This window comes from Motacilla alba, chromosome 14 (genome assembly GCF_015832195.1).
Source record: "Motacilla alba alba isolate MOTALB_02 chromosome 14, Motacilla_alba_V1.0_pri, whole genome shotgun sequence".
Taxonomy (NCBI): domain Eukaryota; kingdom Metazoa; phylum Chordata; class Aves; order Passeriformes; family Motacillidae; genus Motacilla; species Motacilla alba.
This window is the reverse complement of record NC_052029.1, coordinates 1328345-1339002: the sequence shown is the minus strand read 5'-3', so window position 1 is coordinate 1339002 and position 10658 is coordinate 1328345. Positions and strand designations below refer to the sequence as shown.

General features: G+C 53.4%; 1 protein-coding gene across 1 annotated transcript in view; it reads right to left on the bottom strand.

Annotated features, from left to right (window-relative positions):
* Positions 1 to 6059: 6059 nt before the first annotated feature.
* The window catches only part of LOC119707095, an 11328-nt gene continuing 6729 nt past the window's right edge, over positions 6060 to 10658 (bottom strand). Inside the window, exon 4 of the mRNA XM_038151624.1 lies at positions 6060 to 6217. Within this exon, the coding sequence (XP_038007552.1) occupies positions 6060 to 6217 (158 nt within the window). The remainder of the gene's footprint in view (positions 6218 to 10658) is intronic.

Genomic DNA, 10658 nt, shown 5'->3' with positions numbered 1-10658 from the left:
ATGGGACGCGGCTGTCGCAGCGCCGACGCCTCGCCGGGAGCGGGGGAGCGCAGCGGGTGGGACCGGTCCGGGCGGGATGGACGCAGGGGGATGGAACCGGTCCGGCTGCGGGAGTGGGATCGGTCCGGGCGGGATGGACACGCTGGGGATGGATCTGGCTGCCCGGGACCCGGGGCGTGCAGGTGCGGGAGCGAGCAGGGCTCACCCTCGCTGCGCTGACCCAACGCGCCGCTCCCGCCTGTCTGCGATCCCTCATCCACGCCCTGCAAAACTCTCCTCTCTCCTCCTCATCTGCCCTTTCCAGAGCTGCATCCGAGCAGGTTGTACCCTTCTTTGCTATTCCTGGCTCATCCAACCTACCGTCAGCTCTGGCCAGGAGCATTTTGTGCAGAAGACAGAGGGTGCCCCGTGCTCCTCCACTTTGCATCCAAGCCTACTCCTTTTCCCTGTGGAGAGCAGCCAGGTTTAGAAAGCTGCTAGTGGGTTCAGCCTGGACGCAGTAGCCCCTAAAATGTGTGGGGCACATCCCTGGTGTCAGGAGCTACTCCAGCTCCTGCAGAAAAGAGGTAGAAGATGAGGGGTAGAGATCCCTTCCAACCCAGATCCTGAACACAAATAAGGCAGAGCAACAGGACCTGTGCAGGTCCTGCAGCCCAGTGTGGCTGCACAGCAGTCATGTCCATGCTGCTTCCCCGAGCTCAGGCTCACTCCTCCTGGCCTTCCTTGGGCAGCAGAAGTTCCCACCCCTGGTGCTGGCAGGAGTTCTGCAGCCTCACTGCACAGCTTATCCATTTTTAACGAGCCCACCTCATAAATACTTTGTAAAGCACCTTCTAGCCAAAGTGCTTTTTTTGATTATTTTTTCTTCCCTGGCTGCTTGAAAGAGCTGCTCACCCTCCCGTTTCTGTCTGGTCTGTTGCCTTGCTGTTGTCTTGCACACATTTGCTATGCTGAAGTTACAAGGCTCTGCCTCCAACACCTGTGGTGGGTCACAGTGAAGGATCACAGTGCTCCCCTTTGCTCCCTACACCCTTCCCAGCACCCTGCAGACACCCTGGTGCCTCCATCCACCCTACTGAGCACTGGGGGCAGCCCAGGTGGGCTCAGACCCTCAGCCAGACCTTCCTTACCATTTCCATCCCACAGGGCCTCCTTCCCTGCCGTCCACCCTGGGCTCTGTGCAGGACTAGAGAGCAGGACCTGCCCTCTTCCTTCCTGGAAGCTGGTGCTTCCAGGTCTGCCATTTCTCCCTGAATTCCCGTGTTAGGTTAAGAAGCAGGTGGGTGGTGATCTGGAGAAATGACAACCCAAACACAACTTGCCAGAGCTGACTCCCTGCCTGGGAGATGTTCCCAGGCCAGGGCCTGGCTTGTTCAACGTGCAGCAGGTTATTTTTATCTTTCCCTCTTTTCTGAATCAATGTGCTGCGTGGATCAGACCAGTGCTTCCAAGGCAACTGGCCACAGGGCTGGTCTGTCACTGGCCAAGCTTCATCCTCTCCAAAAACCTGTCAGAGCAGCTGAAGGAAGCCAGGTTGTGTCAACTGACATGGACTTGTCTCCAATTCCTCATTGTATGGCTCCAGCAAGCCTTGGCATTGCCAGGTGCTGGTGTCCAGTGAGCAGCCCAGCAGCAGCAGCTCATCCCTGTTCTTGCTCCCAGCTCCTGCCTGTCCTGGTCCCTCTCACAGTTTCAATGCAGTGCTGTGAGTGCAGCTGGCTGGACGAGGTTCATGTGGTCGTGCTGGCTGTCCCAGCCTTCTCCCTCCCTGAGTGTTTGACTCCATTTCAACTGAATTGGACAAAATAGTCAAAATCTGAAAAGTGGTATGAATTTTGTGAGGCTTCTTGGGCTTTGCCCAGTAAAAGACCCAAATTTCCGAGGTAAATGCTGCCACGTGAAGTCACCAGGACCTCCTAGAAGCACCACCATGGCCACCCAGCCAGCACCAGAGCTCCAGGAAATCCTGCCTCAGGTCCTGCAGGAGAGGATATGACAGGGCACAGGAATGGGAAGGTTTCATTAGAGCTGGTGAAGTGAGTGAATGCAGTGTGTCATGGACAGAGAGCAGAAAAGTGAGGTGGGAGGAGACTGGGATGTAAATCCCAGAAAGCAGCTGCTCCCACCACGGCTTTTCCCATCCTTTAGAACCTCTTTTGCTGGCCTCTGAACCTCATTTCCTGTTCCCTGGGTGGCAAAAGCATCAGACAGGTTGCAGGGGTTTTGCCATTTTTCTTCTGCTGATTTTTAATTTTGTTGTTATTTTTCAGCTGTGAGAGCCTCACTCTTGTCCAGGGCCTGTCTTCCGCGGGTTTTGTCACCTTGTCACCCCCATCCCGGTGAGGACTTTCCCAGGCAAGAAAGGAACAACTCAGAGCCTTTTCTCGCCGTTCTCTCCCTGCCTCGGTGTTAATGGCTCCCGAAGGCAGCCGGAGCCCATCGGGCCGCGCGGAGTGAGCCGAGCACGGAGCGGACACCGCCGCCCCGGGGGCCCCGCCTGCGCGGCCGCGCTGCGCTCCGCCACCGCCCGAGCCGCCGAGCGGGGCCGCCGGGCTCCGCTGCGCCGCTGCCGCGCTCTGACCCGTCTGTGGCGCCGTTGGACGGGTGGTGGAGTTTTGGGGCAAGATCCTGCATCCTGCAGGTGCCAGGCACCGCCAGGACACGGGGACTGAGGCAGAGGCAAGGGGCACAGGCTTGGGTCTTCGGCTGGCAGCTGGCACAAATCTTCCTGACCCAGCGGGGTGGAAGGGGTGACAGAGCCCTCACTTGGCTTCTCTTGTGGCTTTGAGACTGACAAGCCCCTGGAAGGGGCTGGAAACCAGCCCGTGGAATAGGTGCCTGTGTGGGACTCTGGGATCCAGCGAGGACACTTGCTGCAAGGGAGGGAGATGACACCCCTGCCTGGTCCCGTGTTGGAAAACCAAGCTGTGAGATCCAACCACAGAGAGGGGAGGCAGGGTGAAGGAGAGCAGTTTTCAAAGGAGTCTGGGTATTTACTGGGCTGGGGAAAGGCCCTTTCCCAAAAGATAAAGTGTGGTGAGATCCATGAGGCAGGAGTGGGCCCATGACAGCTACTCTTCAGGACAAACAGGGGGGACATCCCAACAGGAAAACAGCAGGACCAGCTCTGTCTGCAGCCACAGTCCTGCAGACTGAATTCCATGGAATTGTTTGGGTTGGAAGAGATGTTATGGATCATCTCATTCCACCCCCCTGCCATGGGCAGGGACACCTTCCACTGTCCCAGGCTGCTCCAAGCCCTGTCCAGCCTGGCCTTGGACACTGCCAGGGATCCAGGGGCAGCCACAGCTGCTCTGGGCACCCTGTGCCAGGGCATCCCCACCCTCACAGGGAAGAATTTCTCCCTATTAACTAACCTAATCCTGCCCTCTGTCAGTTTAAATCTCTCCCAACTGCCAAGAAAATGGCCAGGCCACCAAACACAGGCCACAGCTTCGTCCTGGGAGAGTTTTGAGGAGAAAGGACCTGCCAAGGGGAGCCTTATTGGTATGCAAGTCACATGTCCCCATGAAATGCTGCCAACCAAAGACCTGTGGCAACGAGGACATCTGTGAAAGCATTTTACAGTGATGAAACAGAAGATCAGATGGGTAAAAAAGCTCCCAGTCTCTCTGTCCAGCCTAATCTTTTGGAAGACATGGCACAAGGGACAATGCACCAGGTGAGCTGGGTGGGGAAGGTGCTGACTGGGTCCTGTGCAAAGCCTCTCACAGCACCTGTACTCCTGGAGGGGTTTAGTGCTCAATCCCTGAAAAGCAAAGCAAAGCCAGTTTTTCTCTCTGAGTCACTGAGCATTTTTTTACCCATCCTGTTACTGCATTTTCTGGGCAAGTGCACATTCTCTGGTGGTCTCAGTTGCCCAGATTTAATATGAAATACCTCTGGGTGTGTGCTTGATACAGGCACAAGACAGGGGAGAGTCACACTAACAGAACGAAGACTTTAGCTTTCCATTTTGTCTTACTCAGATCGTTATTTCAGCCGCCTTTGCTTAATTTGGAATTGAGGACACCTTGATCAGAGCAGTTCTTGCTGTATGAATTACTGGAATTACTTTCCCCTTGAACGCTGCTGTGCTCCTTCTTTCCCTCTGCTCTTCAGGGTTCCACACCCAATTTTAAAATGCCACTTGCTGCTGTTTTGGGACACCCTCACAGACCTGCATATCTGTTCTCTGGAGCACTTTTGGAAGCCACCTGAAGAGCAGGAGGCTCCCTCTGCTCTGACCCAGCCTCCCTGTGCTTTGTCCCTCATGTGATCATTCCCACATGTTGAAATCGAACACGGGCTGGGCATGAAGGGCACGTCCCAGTGCCAGCAAGGCCATCAGAGAAGCTGCAATTTTAATGAAATGGAGAAAATCTCTCTTTTAGAGCCTGATTCGTGAGGCTCTATTACCCATGACAGCTGATGCTGGGACTGTATTTGCTTCTGCTCTCACCTTCCCACGTTTCTGGGATAACTTTTATTCCACAGATTACTTAAACTCATCTGCCCTGATTCCCAGTGGTCCTTAGTTGATTGAGAAACACAGAATTAATCCTTCTATAAATTGCTTCACATTTTCAACACTTTCATCCCTGTGTTCATAAGCAGAGAACTCACCTCTGCCAGACCAATGTGGCTTTTGGTAACCCAGTCATGGATCTTTCTGATTTACTTTTTTGTGCAACTGTCCCTCCAACCACCCTGGGTGTTGCAAACCAGCTGGGAATTACCCAAATGTCTTTTCCATGTTTTCCCTGTGGAAACACCTTTCACTGGCTTTGTTGGCTGACAGGTTCCTGTCTCCCAGACGAGGTTTTAGCTGTGTTCATTGCTCAGTTTGGTGCTAAGTGGTGTTATAAATAAGCACTACTAGAGGGATTATCATTCAAACCCAACGGGAGGAGGAATATGTTGCTTATTCTGGGATTTAAACTGTAATTAGCTCTTACTGCATAGAGTTTTTGGCATGAAAAATGGTTTAGATCACTGATCTTCTACACCACGCTCCTTTTTCCCAGATGGTGGACTCATCTCCCAGCCCCCTCCTCCCTGCCCCACTGGCTCCACTCCTCTGCTCCTGTGAACATTCCCAGCCCCCTGCTCAGGGCAGCCAATGTGGAAATGTCACTGCCTGTGCTTTGGGGATTCCTCAGCAGCGCTGTGGCAGTGAGGGAGATGTCCAGCTTGTCCTAGCCAGTGCCAGGGATTTCATGCCTCCTTTGTTGGAAAGTTTTCCTTGCAACTCCAGTGAATTCAGAGGAAATGAGAGCTTTGTCTTGCTGTAATTCCCAGCTTCAGATGCTAAATGTTCGAAAGGACTTCAGCTGGACTAGATGGTCACTATTGGTCTCCTCCAACTGAACTATCCCATCCCATCCCATCCCATCCCATCCCATCCCATCCCATCCCATCCCCTCCCATCCCATCCCCTTCTATACTGGAGAATGGACACAGCTCCTCACGGTCATTGCAGCAGCACTCCGGGCCAGGAAATGCCCCAGGTTTGTGCAGATGTCTGGCCTAAGTTTGGGATCCGGGGCAGGAAACTGGTATTTTGTCATTGCAGAACCCATACATGGGTGTTGGCCAAGTTTCCTCTCTGCAGTGGGTGTGTCCTGCTGGAAAACTCAAGGCTGGAAATTAAATTGCTCCTGTGGCCCCTCCTGTGACCAGAAACAACCCAGTTTACCATTGTCAACTGGAATTTGGAGCTCAGCTGAGACCATAAAGCAGAAATATCTACAGAGAAAGACTCAGATCTTGATCTCCTATGCACCTTCTTTTAATTCTGTCCTCCAACCTCCACAGGAGCAAGGGAAGGCTCTCCCCCTTCCAAACAGCTCTGAAGGTGCCCACACAGTGCTTTTGCCCCAGAATGAAGTCTGGGCTTTTGGCTGCTGAAAGGCTCGAGCTGTTGTTCACTGTCAGGCTTGAGCTGGTGACAAGGTGCGTGTATCACCGGTGGCTGGTGGCCCGGAGCGTCCAGCTCCTTGGTCGCTGGGAATACACGGATAATACTCCAAGCAGCTTTCCATTGGAAAGACTCCAATTCATGCATAATTTAGTAGGCAGCTCCCCAGAGTTGGTACAACAGTTCCAAGTTTTTTTGTGCCAATGGTAAATTTGTGGTGGAGGATCTCAAAAGGTATTATTGGAAAAGCATCAAAAACACAGGCCAGGTTGAGGAGACTGAATGTTTGGGTATCACCTGAAGAAGGAGTGAGTGGTTAGTAAGTACCAAGTTTTTTCCTGCCCAAGACATCTCCTCTTCAAGGACATCTGAACAGGATGAGAGAAAAAAATTCAAGGGAAGAACCATCACCTTTTCTCTGTTAACCTGCTTCAGAAGCTTGGTGAAACAAATGCAGTTCCCATGGCTGTGATGTCCCATAGCACCAAATTCAGGATGAAGAATTCAGTGTGGTGGAAAGAACAGGAGGGGAGAGGAGAAAAGGGGGAGGTGATATCCATCAGAGGAGAAGAGACAGGTTGTCCCACTGTGGCCCCAATGCTCAGCCCATTCCTTGGTCCTGAGCAGCATCAGCAGCTGGGGTGGAGCTGGGACAGCTGCATCCTCTCCCAGATCTGCTGCACCTCCAGCCACGGCCTTGGACAAGCCCAGCTGTCCTCCTCCCTCCACTGTGGCAGCAGTGACACCACCTTGTGTGGCAGCTTTATGGCACCATCAATGTTTATGGTTTAGAGCTTCTTGGGTTGGGAGAGCAAAGAGCTGTTGTTTAATGGGCATCTCCACCAAGCACTGGAGGTGCCACCACACACAGCCCTTTGCTCTCTCTTCCAAGACCACCCAGGACTCTTGGCCTTGGTGTGTTAACGTGTTGCTGGTTGTGGCCCCTGTTGCTGCCTTGTTTTCCTCCCTCTCCCTCGCCCTCTCTCCCCCTCTGTCTCTCTCTCCTCCTCTCCCAGCTCCGTAGCAGTTTCCTCGGGAGTGTTCAGCTAGCTGACACATTTGCCACAGATGGATGGTGCACACGGAGACAGCTGTCACTCCCGATTTGTGGTCCACTGCGTGACAGCAGGGCTGATGCCTTCTGAAAGGCCGTCTCGCGGAGCACATGCACTCTGACATTCTTGAGATGAGCCCTACAGACACCTCTCAGTGGACCTCAGGAGAAGCTGGCAAGCGAGCCCTTCCCGCTCCCCCTCCCCGGAGCAGCCTGCAGGCTGGAAGAAAGCAGCCACTCTGGTGTGCACACACACACAGGCACGGCCAACCTCCTTGGGTAGTTCTGTGCCACTACCGGTCTGCCAGGTCCCAGCCCGGCTGTTTGCTCCTGATGCTGGTGTATGAAGTGAGGCGGGCTGAGATTTGCAGGAGGGAAAGGTCACCAGCGAAGCTGCTCTTTTCCCCTTTTCCGCCTTTTTAATTGCGGGAGGGAGGGATATCGGCTCCACATTCATTCTGTCACAGCAGCTGCCTCCATCCTCTTGAGCTCCTCTGTCACAGCAAAAGCTGATGGACTTTGCAGCCACAGCCCCTTCAGGCCTCTCTGTCTTCTCCACCACGTACGATGGTCTCCATCACCTCTGAATCACACAGAAAAATGGAAGTCCCCCCTCTTGGCAGGAGTTTCCTTCCACCCTCCCACTTCAGCGTTGCACAGGCAATGGGGCAGCTGCCCCAACAGGACCCCAAAAGCTCTCGGGGAGTTCCTCTGACCAGCTCCAGGCCAGCTGCAGAGGCAAGGCTGACTTAGGCAAGGCTGGCTCCTTGCAGGACAAGGCTCTCCCCCCTTAACCAGGCTCAGGTTCATAATTTCAGGCCCGAACCACAGATACCTGTCCCAGACACTGACGTGTAGACATTTGAGTTTTTAACTCTGAGACCTTCAGCACAACCCTTCGGGTGGGACTTTCAGCTGAATAGACAAAGCAGAACTGAGAAAACTGTCTTCAGTTCTGGGCAGAAGAACAAAACCCTCCAGATTCAAGACTCCACGGGAATGGGAACTGGTCCTTCCTTTGGTCCTCAGGGAAACAAATTCCTTCCAGAAAACAAACATGCCCAGCTGTTAACTGTCAATTTCATTTGTAAAAGATTATAATCAAGGGAACAGGTCTACCTAAAAGGGAAAACTTTAACTGATTCTAGAGAATATCATCTGAGTCTCTCTGGAACTGGCCTGAGACTTCCCCATCTTCTCCAGTGTCTGAACCCATCACAGGGGACACCTTGCCTGCACAAGGCCATGAAAAAATTCCTTCTAGCAAAGTCTCTGATGGTGCTGAACAGTGGAAAGGGGAGAGGACACAGGCAGAGCAAACTCACAGGAGACTTCTCTTGGGCGCTCTCCAAGCTTCCTGCTGGTCAAAGCTGGGGGACTTCATGAACCAGGCATGATTTCTCCACATTCAGTGACTCCTGCTGGAGTTCCCACCTAAGCAGTGCCTAAGCAGGCTAGGTCTGCCCATCCCTCCCATTCCAAAGTCCTTGTGAGCCATTCAGTTTCTGAACATTCACATCAGTTATTCTGATTGCTTTCATCCCTCCACTCCTGCTTCCATCCCCTGGGAGCAGACTGAGCCTGCTCAGCAAGGAGAAGGTGTGATTTGCTCCAGGACTCAGATTCCCTGGATCCTGCAGCAACAGGAACAGTGTCTCCCACCAGGGTCTGAGCTGTGTTGCCTTTGAGCTTGCCAGCTGGATGCAGCTCTGCTATCTCAGCACCTCCATCCTGGTGGGAGGTCATGTCAAAATGGCATCAGCCATGAGAGGAAGGTGTTCAGTGGAGTGGGGATCCTGGCAGGGGGGATGGGGCCCTTACCCAGCCCCAAAGCTGGGAAAGCATGTTTGTGTATGTAAAATACAAGGATAATTGTGGATCCAGTAAGAAATTCCACAATCAGAACCATGAGTTCAAGATTGCTGAAAATCACTGAGAACCTCAGGAAGAGGCTGAAGTGGAACCCAAGTGAAGCTCAAACTAAAGAGAAAGAAGCCATTTACCTCCTGATGAGAGCACCCAGAAAGAGAGAGCACCTGCTCTGCCTCCAGAAAGATTTCCCTGTACTGTTCCATCAGGCCATCCCTAAAGAAGGGACTGTTCTGCTCTGAAGATCACAGCTGTGGCTGAGAAAAGAGTCCCAGCTGGGGACCATTCTCCTCAGCTGGAAAGAACTGTGAGCTCTCACAAAGCCTCAGCAGGTTCTGGTCTGACACACAGCCGTGTATGCCTGCAGATGGAGATCCAGGGAAACATCCTTTGCTCTGACACAGCTATTTTAACTGAGGTCGGGAAGACCAGACCTCCTGGCATTGCCATGGGCCCCTCTACAGCAACACCACAAAACTCCAGAGCACACAGAGACACCAGAAACAATTATGCTGTGAGAATGGGGCCCTCTGAGGAAATCCTGGTCCATGTGGACCAGGGATGCTCACAGCAGGCACTGGCCCCTCCATGGCTTTGCCTCTGGGATCCTCAGAATGATGAGAACTGAGCTGTAGCAGGATGGAGGTGTGAGCTCCAAGGGAGGAGAGCTCAGCTCAGCCCAGCTTTGATGAACCAAAGGCAGTAGGCACAACCCCAGCTGGAGCTCTGGGGGCAGTTTTGGGAACTGCAACATAAAAGAGATCCAAACCTACAAAAGAGCCACCAGAAGAGGGCCATGAGGATTGTATAGAGGGGAATAAAGCCAGGTGAGGAGTGGCTGAAGTCACTTGGTTTGAAAAGAGGAGACTGAGGAGAGACTCACTGGGGGCTGCAGCTCCACCCGAGGGGCAGCGCTGATCCCTGCTCTGTGACCAGGGACAGGACCAGGGAATGGCTGGAGCTGTGCCAGGGCAGGTTTAGGTTGGATATCAATAAAGGTTCTTTCCCCAGAATGTGCTTGGCCCTGCCCAGGCTCCCCAGGGAATGGGCACAGCCCCGAGGCTGCCAGAGCTCCAGGAGCGTTTGGACAGCGCTGCCAGGGATGCCCAGGGTGGGAATGTTGGGGTGTCTGTGCAGGGCCAGGAGCTGGACTCATGTTTCTTTCGGGCCCCTTCCAGCTCAGGATGTTCCATGGTTCTATGATACCAGATGCCTTCTGCCCAGAAAGACCCTTCAATGCAGACACATCACCAGCCTGACCCTTGGCCCTTCAGCTCCTAAGGTGTTACAAGGAAATCTTTGCTCATGATCTCATGGGGCTCAGCTGTATTTAGGGGTCCTATCAGATGCTACCTCAAATTCCCCATGTCTTTGTCGCCTGAAGATGAGAATCCCTCACCCAGGTTCAGATGTGAGTGTACCCAAGGTTCCAGAATTGCTTCAATTAAGTGGTGTAACAAAATGGGAGAGTGATGTGCCCTGCTTGGGTCCCAGCCTAGAGACACAAGGGGCAAGCAGGACAGCAGGACCTGCACATTGGCCTGGGGAGCTGGCAGGGTGGTGGCAGTGGTACCAAGGTTTGAGAAGCCACCAGGTAAGATTTGGTGCAGAAGATGAAGAAACTGGGATTTCTGCAGCCTCTGCTCTGCACAACCAGCTGTGCAGCCCTGCCAGGGAGATGAGATGGGGAAAGGGAGGAAACTCCTGCTTCTTCTGGAGAAATGTCCTCAAACCCTTAGGACATCTGGCAGACAGCAGGTGCAGCAACCTCCTGCCTGTCCTTCCTGTCCCCGCCACGGTGGTGGCCAGGACACT